The sequence below is a fragment of the Macaca nemestrina genome, chromosome 15, assembly GCF_043159975.1.
Source record: "Macaca nemestrina isolate mMacNem1 chromosome 15, mMacNem.hap1, whole genome shotgun sequence".
Taxonomy (NCBI): Eukaryota; Metazoa; Chordata; class Mammalia; order Primates; family Cercopithecidae; genus Macaca; species Macaca nemestrina.
The window spans coordinates 118,167,980-118,182,230 of record NC_092139.1 but is presented as its reverse complement, the minus strand read 5'-3'; the positions used below and the strand labels follow the sequence as shown (position 1 = coordinate 118,182,230).

Here is a 14,251-nt window from a genome sequence, read left to right as displayed (position 1 = left end):
CCCAATTTTGTGGGGGCCGGGTGGACGATGAAGACTAGGTGGACACCACCCACCAGCCTTGGCAACGTGGCTGAGTGACCACAATCAAGAGGCAGGGCCAGGAGACCACCTTGTGCCGGGCACAGGGCAGCACAGACCCCTACTCAGGATGGCTGGGAAAGAGCTGGGGATGCAGGCTCCGGGCCACAGTGAGCCCCAAATGAAGCTTCCACAACACCCAGGCCAGGGTACCATGTCCTGTCCCCAACACCCACAGCCCCGGCCCCCAGCGCCACCTTCTGAGTCACCCTCCACAGTGGGGGCTTCCTTCTTCCCAGGGGCCGGGGGGGCACCTGCCCCAGGTGCATCTCCGTGTGCTTCTGAGCTCGCCTTCCCGTCCTGGCCTCCGCGCTCTGGGCCATTCTTTGAGCAGCTGTCTGAAGCATGGGGGGCTCCAAACCTGGGGGAGACTCAGAGTCAGATGCCTGGTGGCCCAGGATGGATGCCTAACGTTGAGGGTTAGTGACGGCCCCAGGCTCAGGGCTGAGAGTGAGCACAGATCATCTCGAGAGAGGAGCAGGAGTGGCTCTAGGCCTCAGCTCCGGGATCCTCAGGGTCACCCGCTGCGTTGGGCCCCAGAACTTGCAGCACAGGGGCCTGCTCTGCGAGCCAGAGTTAACAAGCAGCAGGGCGTCGGGGCGTCTGACGGGTGTTCTGGTGGCTGCACCTCCTCGGCAGAGGCTCTGGGGGATGGGCGGGCCCCGCACCTGGCTCTGGCCATCACCCGGGTGGCACAGCGAGTGTCACTGTCCTCCCAGATGTCCTCGTCCTCATCGTCATCAAAGGGCTGGATGCGGTCGCTGCAGCAGGCCTCAAACAGAGCTGCGCTGGGCTGCCGAGTAAAACGCCAAGGTCAGTTTCCAGAGGGTCTGGGGGAGACAGGAGGTGCTCTCCCCAAAGGGCTCCCAGAGGGGCTTAGTTCAGGATGTGGGAGCCCCGGGCTGGAGGGCAGGATGGGGAGGGGCAAGGAAAGCGACTGTTCCGAGCTCCACAGAGGGGCCTCCCCCAGCCCCACCACACAGGCCCACGGCAGACCACAGGCCCATGGCAGACGGAGCCATGGGCGCGGCCTGAGCTGCCTGGGAAAAGGGTGCCCGCACGCCACACAGCCCCGCATAGTGCCACACAGCCCCGCTGGCTCACACTGTCCTCGTCAGCGTCGATGTTGAAGTTAATCTCTGCAATCCTGTCAAACGGGGCACTGCAAGAGCAAGGAGGGTGGTCTCAGCGCTTCTGCCCCCTCACTGCTCATCTGGGGCCGCAGTTCTCCTCCCCTGGTGCTCACTAGGGACATCAGGCCGCACTCCTGGCAAGGCCTCAGGGAGCTGCCCCCGTGGGACCCCAGCATCGAGGACGGGCGTCCAAGCAGACTCACTTGATGTTGTCGTCCTGGTCTGCAAACTCCTCATCATTGAAGCCAAACTGATCCACGAAGCTGGCTGCCATCTGCTGGATCTGGTAGTCAGAGAAGGCCTGGGAGGGAGGGAGGCAGGGACACCAGTCATGGAGCAGCCTCAGGCCTGGAGGCTGTTCTTTGGAACCACAGGCTCTCTAGTTGTTCAGGAGCTTCTCCTCCAGCAAAAGCCGGCAGTAAACTCTGACCGTTCAGGGCTCACGATTCTACCGAAACTCAGGCTGCGCGCCCGCTGCGGTCACATCTGAGATACGCCCCATATTCTGACTTTGGAGTCCATCTGCTGTGTTCTCAGCGCTCTCATCAAGGTGGAGTGACTTTGGGGTTCTCCCCTCAGACCCACCCCGCCCCATACGTGCTCGGAGACGAGCCCCCTCTCCCCTTTGCTAGTGAGATGCCATCAGACTCGTCTGGAGGACCAAGCGCAGCGCACACAGGTGCCGGCCACGCCCTCACCTGCTGAAGGGACAGCTCGTTAGGGAAAGCACCCTCAATGTCCTCGTCCTCACTCGAGGAGTGAAGGTGGTGAGTGCTCACCTAAAACACAGGCCAGATGGGGTGGGCGTGTGAGCCAGCCCAGCGCCCCAGATCCCACCCAGCCCAGCGCCCAGGACCCTGCCCAGCCCAGGGCTCCCAGACCCCGCCCAGCACGTCACTCGTCAGATCTCTGGGCCCCAGAGGCCGTGTTGTGTAAGGTGCCCAGGTGAGGCCAAGGCCCCGTGACAGCCCAACCTCCATGTGCAGGGGGCAGGTTGTGGGTCTCAGGCAAAAGGAGCCCTCTGCCAATAAGCTACAGCTCCTGGAGTGGGAGGGAAGGGAACTGAGGCCAACACCGGCTCTGCACAGAGGTCCTCAGAGACCCAGCCCTGGTGTGGCACAGGACAGGGTCTCTGTTATGGACACCAGCCCAGAGGACACACTGCACACTTGCGGGCTACGCAGGGGCGCCGCGTGCAACAGGAGCAGGCAGGTGTGCGGCCCCTTGTGCCTCCCTTGGCCTCTGCCTCAGGGCACAGGCAGGAGCGTCGGACGGCGTCCCAGCACCGTGCACATGCCGAGGGGGCAGCCTCGAGCCTCCTCACCAGGTCCACAGTGTTCCTGCGGTTCGTCTCCGTCAGTGTCTCCTCCACGAAGCTCTCCCAGCGGCCACGGCAATCCGCAGGGAGCCCTGCAAGGGAAGTGCTGCCTGGTGAGCCCTGGGAGACTCCGTGCAGATGGCGCAAGGCACCCAGGAGCTACAGCAGGTGCATCGTGGGTCCAGGAGGATGGGGCGCTGCTACCGCGGTCAGTCCGTCTGAGGGCCTGAAGCACGGGCTTTGCCGGATGGGAAGGAGGCAGCACAGCCGCGTGTCTGGAGGGACCTGGGGCCACACTGAGATTGAGGTGCAGCAACTGTGGGCAGGGTGGTGGGTACATCCGCTCCTACCGAGACCCCAATGGGCATCCGAGTTCCAAGTCTGTTGGTGCGGAAGCCCACGGTGAGGAACTCCCAGAAATGAGAAGCCGCGGAACAGAATCTAAGAAAGCAGCCAGCCTCCTCCTCCCGGCCCCACGCCGGCCTCCACCTACCGGCCCCACGCCGGCCTCCACCTACCGGCCCCACGCCGGCCTCCTCCTCCCCGCCCCACGCCGGCCTCCTCCTACCGGCCCCACGCCGGCCTCCTCCTACCGGCCCCACGCCGGCCTCCTCCTCCCCGCCCCACGCCGGCCTCCTCCTCCCGCCCCACGCCGGCCTCCTCCTCCCGGCCCCACGCCGGCCTCCACCTACCGGCCCCACGCCGGCCTCCACCTACCGGCCCCACGCCGGCCTCCTCCTCCCCGCCCCACGCCGGCCTCCTCCTACCGGCCCCACGCCGGCCTCCTCCTACCGGCCCCCACGCCGGCCTCCTCCTCCCCGCCCCACGCCGGCCTCCTCCTACCGGCCCCACGCCGGCCTCCTCCTCCCCGCCCCACGCCGGCCTCCTCCTCCCCGCCCCACGCCGGCCTCCTCCTCCCGGCCCCACGCCGGCCTCCTCCTCCCCGCCCCACGCCGGCCTCCTCCTCCCCGCCCCACGCCGGCCTCCTCCTCCCCGCCCCACGCCGGCCTCCTCCTCCCGGCCCCACGCCGGCCTCCTCCTCCCCGCCCCACGCCGTCCTCCTCCTCCCGGCCCCACGCCGGCCTCCTCCTCCCCGCCCCACGCCGGCCTCCTCCTCCCGGCCCCACGCCGGCCTCCTCCTCCCCGCCCCACGCCGTCCTCCTCCTCCCGGCCCCACGCCGGCCTCCTCCTCCCGGCCCCACGCCGGCCTCCTCCTCCCCGCCCCACGCCGGCCTCCTCCTCCCGGCCTCACAGGCCCAAACTCAGCAGCAGCCCACAGGCCGGGGCACGTGTCCTGTTTTTCCGGGGAGGTCAGAGCCCTGGAAGGACTCACATCTGGAGATCGTGTGGGATGACCCAAGGGCTTCCTGCTTGCCCCTCGCCTCCCTAAACTGCCTCTGCCCCGGGGAGCCGTCCCTGGCCTCGACCTCTACCCATGTGCTTTGCCCTCCAGGATGTGGGGAAGCTCCTCCTGCCCTTTTATTATTTATGACGGCAGCCGGTGGGCCTGACCTCGCCAGGGCCTAATGGAGACCAACCCAGGAGACCCCTCACTATGGTCCTGGGGTGCAGGGAGGACTATCCAGAGCTTCTTCACCTTACACAGGTATAGGGAGGAGGGGCCACAGCTGGGCCCGCCTCTGCCACACATGTGCTGTGCCTGTGCCCATCTAACCCACTGTGTTTTTTTTTTTTTTTTTGAGACGGAGTCTCGCTTTGTCGCCCAGGCTGGAGTGCAGTGGCCGGATCTCAGCTCACTGCAAGCTCCGCCTCCCGGGTTTACGCCATTCTCCTGCCTCAGCCTCCCGAGTAGCTGGGACTACAGGCGCCCACCACCTCGCCCGGCTAGTTTTTTGTATTTTTAGTAGAGACGGGGTTTCACCATATTAGCCAGGATGGTCTCGATCTCCTGACCTCGTGATCCGCCCGTCTCGGCCTCCCAAAGTGCTGGGATTACAGGCTTGAGCCACCGCGCCCGGCCCCCACTGTGTTCTTAAGAAACAGGCTGCTACCTGCTCCCCTGAGACTTGTGCTAGGAAGTCTCACACCTGAGTGAGAATGAGACTCTCCAATCACCTGAGTGCAGAGCACACGGCCAGGACAGCCCAGCCAGGCAGGGCTCCATCAGATGCAAGGAGCCTGGCGGTGCTAATGGCTTCTGAGCACCAGCTCCGGAGTCACCAACTGCCCCGGCAGGACTGTCTCTTGTGCCACATGCTGACGCCTGGCAGGGTCTCCACAGTCCGCCCAACAGAACTGACACGCGAGACCCAGGCCCCCCGAGGAGATATCTGATGTGTGAAGTGAGAGCACAGAGGTGGCGGCGGGGTCTCTCACTGTCAGTGCAGTCAGCACCTGCTGACGGGCAGAGGGCAGCCTCAGGCGGCAGCTCCTTTGGGGCCCCGGTGCCCATGACCAGCAGGATGACCGGGTTGGGGGCTCACCTCGGATGACCTCGCTGATGTGCGTCTGCACAGGGCCCCGCTCCAGGTTCTGTACCACCGCGTTGGCGATCCGCGTGAGGTGGCCCATGTTCCCACGTCTCATGCCACCCGCTGCCCTGAAAGCAACAGGCACCATCAGGGCGGCCTCCTAGTCCTGACCTTGCCAGACCCATGACCCAGAGAACCAAGTGGCAGAGGCCTCCAGGTTCACTTCCAGAGCAAGTGCCTGGCCTCTGCCCAGCGCTCGCGCCCCTGGCCCTGCCTCCAGGACACTTCTGTTTGAGCAGCACCTGCCACATGCAGAGGCTCACCCCAACCTCACCACCAAAAGTGCCCCTGAGACAGACGAGGAGACAGACACTGCTCTCACCCCATTTTACAGACAGGGAAATGGAGGCAGAAAGGCCGTGGCATGGCCTAAGCCCCGCTGGTGGCAGCAGTGGCACAGGAGGTGAGCGCACCCTGTCAGCTACAAAGCTCAGGCTCAGCACCCTGCAGGGAGGGGCGGGCAGGACCTCCATGCTGTGCAGCCCAGCTCAGCCTCTGCTTCCCCACAGCTGCACTCAGACCCCTCCCAGCTTCCGTGAGTCCCTCCTCACATCGCCCAGAGCCAGAAAGCTCCCAGCAGGACAACCAATGGGTGGAGATGGCTCTGGGCCCAGGACAATAAGCAAGACATGTGTTCTGACCAGAGGGAGCACCCATTAAGCAGCAGACACGGAAAGACCAAAATAATGTGTCCCCGTGTGTGAGTGCTGACGGAGGGCCTGAGTTCTTGGGGAAGATCAGGAATGGACAGGGGACCCGCAAGAGTTTGGCAAAGCCTAGGCAAACTAGGTTGGGCGGGGGCCAGAGCAGGTGCCTGGTGGGGACGGGACCGCTTCCTGTCAGCTCCCCGTGTCCCCTCCCCAAGTAGTATTTGCAGCTGTCCACCCAGTAGGAGGGCCCCTTGCACGGCAGCCCCAGAGTGTGGGGCCGCATCGCACACCCGACACTCCGCCCGATCCTGCAGTCCTGCACGCAGTGCCGCCAGGGCTTGAGTGAGGTGCGTCTCTGCATCCCTGACTGGCCAGGCTGGGTCCCTCCATGTCCGAATGGCTCTTACTGTGTGTGGTCATTGGCTTCCCAGGCCTCCAGGATCCTCTGCACCAGGCAGCACTTCTGGAACAGCTGATGGGTGGGGTGGGGGGCAGAGTGAGTCAGGGTCTGAAGGAGGCATGCACCCCTCCACCCATCCCTGGACTGGGCAGGGCTGGCTGGCGGCCACCACGTCTGTGTGGACTTTGCAGGCCCTTAACTGCTGCACACGCACAGCCTCAGCCTCTGTGGTCCTCACCAAACACCAGAGGAGGGTGCTATTCAGCAGCTCATACTGCTGAGCGCCCTGAAGATGAAGCCTGAGAAAAGGACCCTCTCCCTTCTCCTCTGACTCCTGGAATTGCCCCCTGACCCTTGCCTTCCCCTGGGCCTTCTCCCCGTCTCCCAATTGCCCCCGACTTCGGTCACTCTCCTACCCTCTTCCTCCGTGTCCAGAGGGAACAATAGGGCTGTTTGTCCTCAGCACTTTCTCTCACCTCCAGGCCCTGACACAGATCACTTCTTGTACCTGAGATGTTTTTCCTGGGCTCCACCTCACACTACGATATACCCGTGGCCCTGCTATCTGGGTGACGGTCCCTGGTTGGCCTGCAGATCCCTCAACACCCTCTCCCCACCATGCGGTTCCCATCACTGACACTGCTGGCCCCTGGGCATTTATTCCTCATCACTGACACTGCTGCCCCCTGGGCATTTATTCTCCGGGCCTCCAGCTGGAGGCCAGACTGGACTCATCTTATCCAGTGCTAACCCCTGCCAGGCCTGCACACAGAAGGCACCAGTGCCCTGCTGAAAGCAGGTGGCAATGAGACCTGCAAGCCCCACTCAAACCCAAAGCCCACTGTCTCCGAGCCTCTGACCGACACCTGGGGACCCTTTTCCAAGCCCTGCCCCCGTGTCAGCTGCACAGCAAGGTCCGGCACACGTCAGCGCTGACGTGGACGCGGTCTGAGTGGGGCGCAGCTGGCGCTGATAAGCTGGATGCTGCTTGGACTCACGTGGGTCACCATTGTGTTGTCAGGGAGGCTGGCAGGAGGCTGGGGGGTCTCCAGGCTCCGGTTCCCATTCTCATGCAGAGGCTCCGCCCTGCTCTCGGACCCGCTGGCTTCTGTCCTATCCTCGCGGGCAGCGTGGGAGAGAATAGCGGCTATGCAGAGTTCCACTTGGAAGTGCAGAAAGTTATTCCAGGTGTACTTAAAGAACAAGTCCTGGGTAAAGAGGACAGAAGACAGTTCTTAGGTCGGTTTTCTCCTGCCGGCTACACCACAAAGGGGAGGGAAACCCTTCCTAAAGGTGGCGTCCTAACTCCTCACGAGTAGTCTCTGGGCAGCCAGGAAGGAGTTTTAGGCGTTTTCCTGAGGCTCATCTCTCTGTTAAGGAGCTTCTTCAAATTCAAATAGCCACGGGCACTTCCGTCTCCTGCCTGTGGTAGCCACGGGCACGTCTGTCTCCTGCCTGTGGGTGTCCATCGGTCTCTGCTCCGATCTGAGTCATCACCTTCTTTCTACTTTCTGCGGGTTTATTCTTTTTTTTTTTTTTTTTTTGAGATGGAGTCTTGCTCTATTCCCAGACTGGAGTGCAGTGGCGCGATATCGGCTCACTGCAACCCCTGCCTCCTGGGTTCAAGTGATTCTCCTGCCTCAGCCTCCCGAGTAGCTGGGATTACAGGTGCCCACCACCATGTCCAGCTAATTTTTCTATTTTTAGTAGAGACAGGGTTTTGCCATGTTGGTCAGGCTGGTCTTGAACTTCCAACCTCAGGTGATCCGCCCACCTCGGCCTCCCAAAGTGCTGGGATGACAGGCGTGAGCTTCTTTTGTCCTTAAGTTGGAAGCTTAACTCATTAATTTGCAGCCTTTCTTCTTTTCCAGTCTGTCTTTAAAGGCTACATTTCCCCGTATACAATCAATTTTAACTACATTCTACACATTTTGCTGAGTAGTATTTTTATTCTTCTTCAGTTCTAAGTATGTGAAAAGTTCCTTTATGATTCTGCCTTTCTTGTGAGTCACCGGAAGTGTGTTAGACTCTCGAGCACATGAGGATTCCACCCAGGATGGGCAGGCGTGTGCACATCGTCCACCACACAAACATGAGACTGGGAGGGGCATATCCAGACACCCCTTAAGGGAGCCCAGACCTAAGCAGCATGGGCTGAAGCCCAGAGGAGGCTCTGGCCACCTAGGCACTCCCCTGGGGACAGAGGTGGCAGAGCGAGGACAGCTGCTGTCTCTCACCTCCCATGTAGCCCCTTCCAGACGAGGACAGAGAGGGGGACATAGGTCTGACCCACTCACCCCCCACTGTTGCCTCTTACATTCCAGGGGCCACGGCAGCCTGTGTCCCAGACCCTCTTCCGCCTCCATGGAGGAGGAGGAGGACTGTGTGGGGAGGGGAATGGGGGGAGGTATATATTCCACACCAGGATTCGAGCTTGAGCCCCTGGTTCCACACAGTGGGGTTGGAGCTAGAGAAAGGCAGGAGGCTCATTTGCTTCATGTTCTTCTCCACAGGAACACGCTCCTAAATCTCAGCTTCACCTTCTCTGCCCACGTGACCTTGAGCAACTCTGGAGAAGGCTTGACTGTGTTACCTCATCTATAACATGGGGTCAGACCTACCTCTCAAGAAAGAAAAGCCCAGACAAGATGACTTTGCTGGGAAGTTCTACCGAACATTTATTTTGCTGCCGCTTGTTTTTCATGTCCTGGCGATGAGTTCTACCACACGTTTAAAGAAGAACTAACACCAATCCTTCTCAAACTCTTCAAACACACTGAAGAGGAGAGAACATTTTCTAATTCATTCTGTGAGGACAGCATTACCCCGATGCCAAAGCCAGACAAGGACACTACAAGAAAAGAAAACTACAAACCAATATTCCGTATGAACATGGATGCAAAATACCAGCAAACCAAACTTAGCATCTTATCAAAAGAATTACAGGCCGGGCGCGGTGGCTCAAGCCTGTAATCCCAGCACTTCGGGAGGCCAAGACGGGCGGATCACGAGATCAGGAGATCGAGACCAGCCTGGCCAATATGGTGAAACCCCGTCTCTACTAAAAAATACAAAAAACTAGCCAGGCGAGGTGGCGGGCGCCTGTAGTCCCAGCTACTCCGGAGGCTGAGGCAGGAGAACGGTGTAAACCTGGGAGGCGGAGCTTGCAGTGAGCCGAGATCCGGCCACTGCTCTCCAGCCTGGGCGACAATGAGACTCCGTCTCAAAAACCAAACCAAACCAAACAAAACAAAACAAACAAACAAACAAAAAATTATATACCAGGATAAAGTGGGATTTGCTCCTCAAATGCAAAGATGGATCCACATATGAATATCAATCGATATACGACATTAACAGGGTAAAGGACAGAAGCCAAATGATATCTCAACTCATACAAACAAAATCTGATAAAATTCCACATACGGCCGGGTGCGGTGGCTCACGCCTGTAATCCCAGCACTTTGGGAAGCTGAGGAGGGTGGATCACCTGAGGTGAGGAGTTCAAGACCAGCCTGGCCAACGTGGTGACACCCGTCTTTACTGAAAATACAAAAATTAGCCGGGCGTGGTGGTGGGCACCTGTAATCTCAGCTACTCAGGAGGCTGAAGCAGGAGAATCGCTTGAGCCCAGGAGGCAGAGGCTGCAGTGAGCCGAGATCACGCCACCACACTCCAGCCTGGGCAACAGGAGTGAAACTCTGTCTCAAAAAAAAAAAAAAAATCAACGTACTTTCTTGATCAAACACTCAAACTAGAAATAGAAGGAAACATCTTCAGTATGATAAAGGAATAGAAGGAAACATCTTCAGTATGATAAAGGAATAGAAGGAACCATCTTCAGTATGATAAAGGAATAGAAGGAACTATCTTCAGTATGATAAAGGCACCTATGAGAAGCTCACAGCTGACAACACATTCAATACTGAAAGACTGAAAACTTCTCTAAGATCAGGAGCAAGGCAAGGATGCCCCCTCTCACCGCTTCTATTCAATCTTCTCTTAGAAGTCTTAGCCAGAGCAATTAGGCAAGAAATAGAAAGAAAAGGCATCCAAATGGTAAAGGCAAAAGTAAAATTATCTTTGTTCCCAAATGACATGATTTTTTTTTAGCAAGGGTTTTGCTCTGTTGTCCTGGCTGAAGTGCACACAGTGGCGTGATCTTGGCTCTGCAGCCCTGACCTCCCAGACTCAAGCGATCCTCCCTCTTCAGTCTCCTGAATAGCTGGGACTACAGATCTGTGCCACCACACCTGCCTAATTTTTATTCCCATTTATTCTGTAGAGACAAGGTCTCACTATGTTGCCCAGGCTGGTCTTAAACTCCTGGGTTCAAGCAATCCTCCCATCTAGGCCTCCCAAAGTGCTGGGATTACAGATGTGAGCCACCACACCCGGCCTGATATGATCTTACACACAGAAAATTCTAAATATTCCACATAAATTGCTAAAGATAATAAACAAATTCAGCAAAGTTCTAGGATACAAAATTGACACACAAAAAAGCAGTTGCGGCCGGGCGCGGTGGCTCAAGCCTGTAATCCCAGCACTTTGGGAGGCCGAGACGGGCGGATCACGAGGTCAGGAGATCGAGACCATCCTGGCTAACACGGTGAAACCCTGTCTCTACTAAAAAAAATACAAAAAACTAGCCGGGCGAGGTGGCAGGTGCCTGTAATCCCAGCTACTCGGGAGGCTGAGGCAGGAGAATGGCGTAAACCCGGGAGGCGGAGCTTGCAGTGAGCTGAGATCCGGCCACTGCACTCCAGCCTGGGCGACAGAGCAAGACTCCGTCTCAAAAAAAAAAAAAAAAAAAAAAAAAAAAGCAGTTGCATTTCCATACACTAGCACTGAATAATCCAAAAAGGAAGGTAAGAAAACAATTTTATATATGATAGCATCCAAAAGAATTAAGTCAAGGAGATAAAAGATTCGTATACTGCAAACTACAAAACACTGCTACAAGAATTTAAAGACCTAGGCCGGACACGGTAGCTCATGCCTGTAATCCCAGCACTTTGGGAGGCTGAGGCAGGTGGATCACAAGGTCAGGAGATCAAGACCATCCTGGCTAACACGGTGAAACCCCATCTCTACTAAAAATACAAAAAATTAGCCGGGCGTGGTGGGGGGCGCCTGTAGTCCCAGCTACTCGGGAGGCTGAGGCAAGAGCCTTGTTTGAACCCAGGAGGCGGAGGTTGCGATGAGTCGAGATTGCACCACTGCACTCCAGTCTGGGCAACAGAGTGAGATTCTGTCTCAAAAATATAAATAAATAAATAGGAAGACATCTGTGTTCATGGATTGAAGACTTAATATTGTTAAGAAGACAGTATTACCCAAAGTGATCTATGAATTCAATGCAATCCCTCCCAAAATCTCAACAGTATTTTTGCAAAAATCGAAAAACCCATCCCCAAATTCATACAGAATCTCAAGGGACGACTTTGAATAGCCAAAACAATCTTGAAAAAGAACAAAGTTGGAAAACTCACACTTATGACTTACTACAAAGCTACAGTCACCAAAATAGTGGGGCACTGGCATAAGGACAGACATATAAAACAACAAAATAGAACAGAGAGTCCAGAAAGAAACCACTGCACACACGGCCAGCTGTTTTTTTTGTTTGTTTGTTTTTTTGAGACGGAGTCTCGCTCTGTTGCCCAGGCTGGATGGAGTGCAGTGGCGCGATCTCAGCTCACTGCAAGCTCCACCTCCCGGGTTCATGCCATTCTCCCGCCTCAGCCTCCCGAGTAGCTGGGACTACAGGCGCCCATCACCACGTCTGGCTACCTTTTTTGTATTTTTAGTAGAGATGAGGTTTCATGGTAAACTACCATGTTACAGGATGGTTTCGATCACCCGACCTCATGATCCACCTGCCTCAGCCTCCCAAAGTACTGGGATTACAGGCGTGAGCCACCGCGCCCGGCCAGCCAGCTGGTTTTTTAACAATTAGGCCAAGACCATTCATGGGAGAAAGGACAGTGTTTCTTTTTTTTTGAAACGGAATCTTACTCTGTCACCCAGGCTGGAGTGCAGTGGCGCAATCTCGGCTCACTGAAACCTCCGCCTCCCGGGTTCAAGTGATTCTCCTGCCTTAGCCTCCCAAGTAGTTGGGATTACAGGCGCCGCCACCACGCCTGGCTAATTTTTGTATTTTTTGTAGAGACGGAGTTGTGCCATGTTGGCCAGACTGGTCACGAACTCCTGACCTCAGGTGATCTGCCTGCCTTGGCCTCCCAAAGTGCTGAGATTATAGGCGTGAGCCACCGTGCCTGGCCTAGGACCGTCTTCAACAAGTGCTGGGAAAACTCGATAACCCCATGTAAAAGAATGAAGCTGGACCCTTATCTTACACCAGATACAAAAATTAATTCAAAATGGATCAAAGACCTAAACATCAGAGAGAAAACATAAAACTTTTCGAAGGAAGCACAGAAGAAAAGTTTCATGATACTGATTTGGAAATGACTTTTTTGGATATGACACCGAAAGCACAGGCAACAAAGAAAAAAAAGAAAATTGCATTTCACCAAAATTTAAAACTTGTGTGTCAAAGGAGTAAAGGCAGGGGGCTGGTGGCTCACGCCTATTAATTCCAGCACTCTGTAAGTCAGGAGTTCAAAAACAGCCTGATCAACACAGTGAGGCCCCATCTCCACAAAAAATATATAAATTAGCTGGATGTGGTGACGCACACCTGCAGTTCTAGCTACGCAGGAGGCTGAGGTGGGAGGATCACTTGAACCCAAGAGTTCAGGGTTACAGGGAGCTACGATCACTGTACCGCAAGACCCTATGTCTAAAAAATTTTTTTATGTAAAAAGATAACCCAAAGAAAATATTTGGGTATATCTGATAAAGGATTAATATCCAGGATATGTAAAGAACTTCTAAAACAAACAAACAAACAAAAAAAAAAACAACTCAATTCAAAAATGGTCAAAGGAAGGTTGAATAGACATTTCTCCAACAAAGCTATTCACATGGCCAACGAGCAGGAGAAGATGTTCAACATCACTCATCACACGGAGACACCGTTCCACATGCACATCAGATGACGAGCATCAGCCACACGGAGACACCGCTCCACACGCACCACACGGAGACACCGCTCCACACGCACCACACGGAGACACCGCTCCACACGCACCACACGGAGACACCGCTCCACACGCACCACACGGAGACACCGTTCCACACGCACATCAGATGACGAGCATCAGCCACACGGACACACCATTTCACATCCACATCAAATGACCATCATGAGAAGGAAGACAAGTGTCGGCGGGATGAGGGTGAGGATGTGGAGAAAGGGGAGCCTTTGCTGACAGGAGGATAAAATGGTGCAGCCACTGTGGAAAGGTCTGGCCTCAAAAATTAACCATGGAACTGTCACATGACCTGGCCTCGTAGGTATTTATCCAAAAGAACTGAAAGGAAGGACTCAAACACGTATTTGCACACCCACATACACAGCAGCCTTATTCTCAACAGCCAAGGCTGGAAGCAACCCAGCTGTCCACCGATGGATGCACGGACAGAACGTGGGCCCCACACAGTAATTATTCAACCTTAAAAACGAAGGAAATTTGGACATACACTACAGTACTGAATGAGCTTTGGGCACATAATGCTAAGTGAAATCAGTCAGTCACAAAAAGATAATACTTTACGATTCCACTCATAAATTGTACCTAGAATAGTCAAAGTCAGAGACAAAGAGAAAGGTGGTTTGCCAGAGGCTGTGGAGAGGGAGAATGAATGGGGAGTTAGTGTTTAACAGAGAGAGAGTTTCTGTTTGGAAAAATGAAAAACTTCTAGATATGGATAATGGCAATGGCTGTACAAGATGGTGAATGCACTGAGTTACACACCTTAAAATAATTAAAACAGCCAAGTTCATGTTATGATATTTTACCACAGTAAATATAAAAGACAGGAAGAAAGTGGAAGAGAGAATTATTTTAAAGAGGGAGAAGGGACCGGGCACAGTGGCTCACACCTGTAATCCCAGCACTTTGGGAGGCCAAGGCGGGTGGATCATGAGGTCAGGAGTTTGAGACCATCCTGGCTAACATGGTGAAACCCTGTCTCTACCAAAAATACAAAAAAAATTAGCTGGGCGTGGTGGCGCGTGCCTGTAATCCCAGCTAGTCGGGAGGCTGAGG

The 14,251-nt window shown here is 55.8% G+C and overlaps 1 protein-coding gene across 19 annotated transcripts in view; it reads right to left on the bottom strand.

The window, feature by feature from the left end:
* The window catches only part of LOC105489750 (protein phosphatase 6 regulatory subunit 2), a 100,842-nt gene that overhangs the window by 5,906 nt on the left and 80,685 nt on the right, over positions 1-14,251 (bottom strand). For 12 of the 19 annotated variants that reach the window (XM_024795373.2, XM_011754779.2, XM_011754777.2 and 9 more), the window contains 9 exons: positions 7,070-7,279; positions 6,079-6,143; positions 4,974-5,089; positions 2,536-2,621; positions 1,910-1,990; positions 1,415-1,512; positions 1,183-1,240; positions 747-871; positions 276-439 (listed from right to left, as the gene is read on the bottom strand). In XM_024795373.2, coding sequence (XP_024651141.2) covers positions 276-439; positions 747-871; positions 1,183-1,240; positions 1,415-1,512; positions 1,910-1,990; positions 2,536-2,621; positions 4,974-5,089; positions 6,079-6,143; positions 7,070-7,279 — 1,003 coding nt within the window. The remainder of the gene's footprint in view (positions 1-275; positions 440-746; positions 872-1,182; positions 1,241-1,414; positions 1,513-1,909; positions 1,991-2,535; positions 2,622-4,973; positions 5,090-6,078; positions 6,144-7,069; positions 7,280-14,251) is intronic. The other 7 variants (XM_024795375.2, XM_011754784.2, XM_011754783.2 and 4 more) reach the window with 2 other exon arrangements.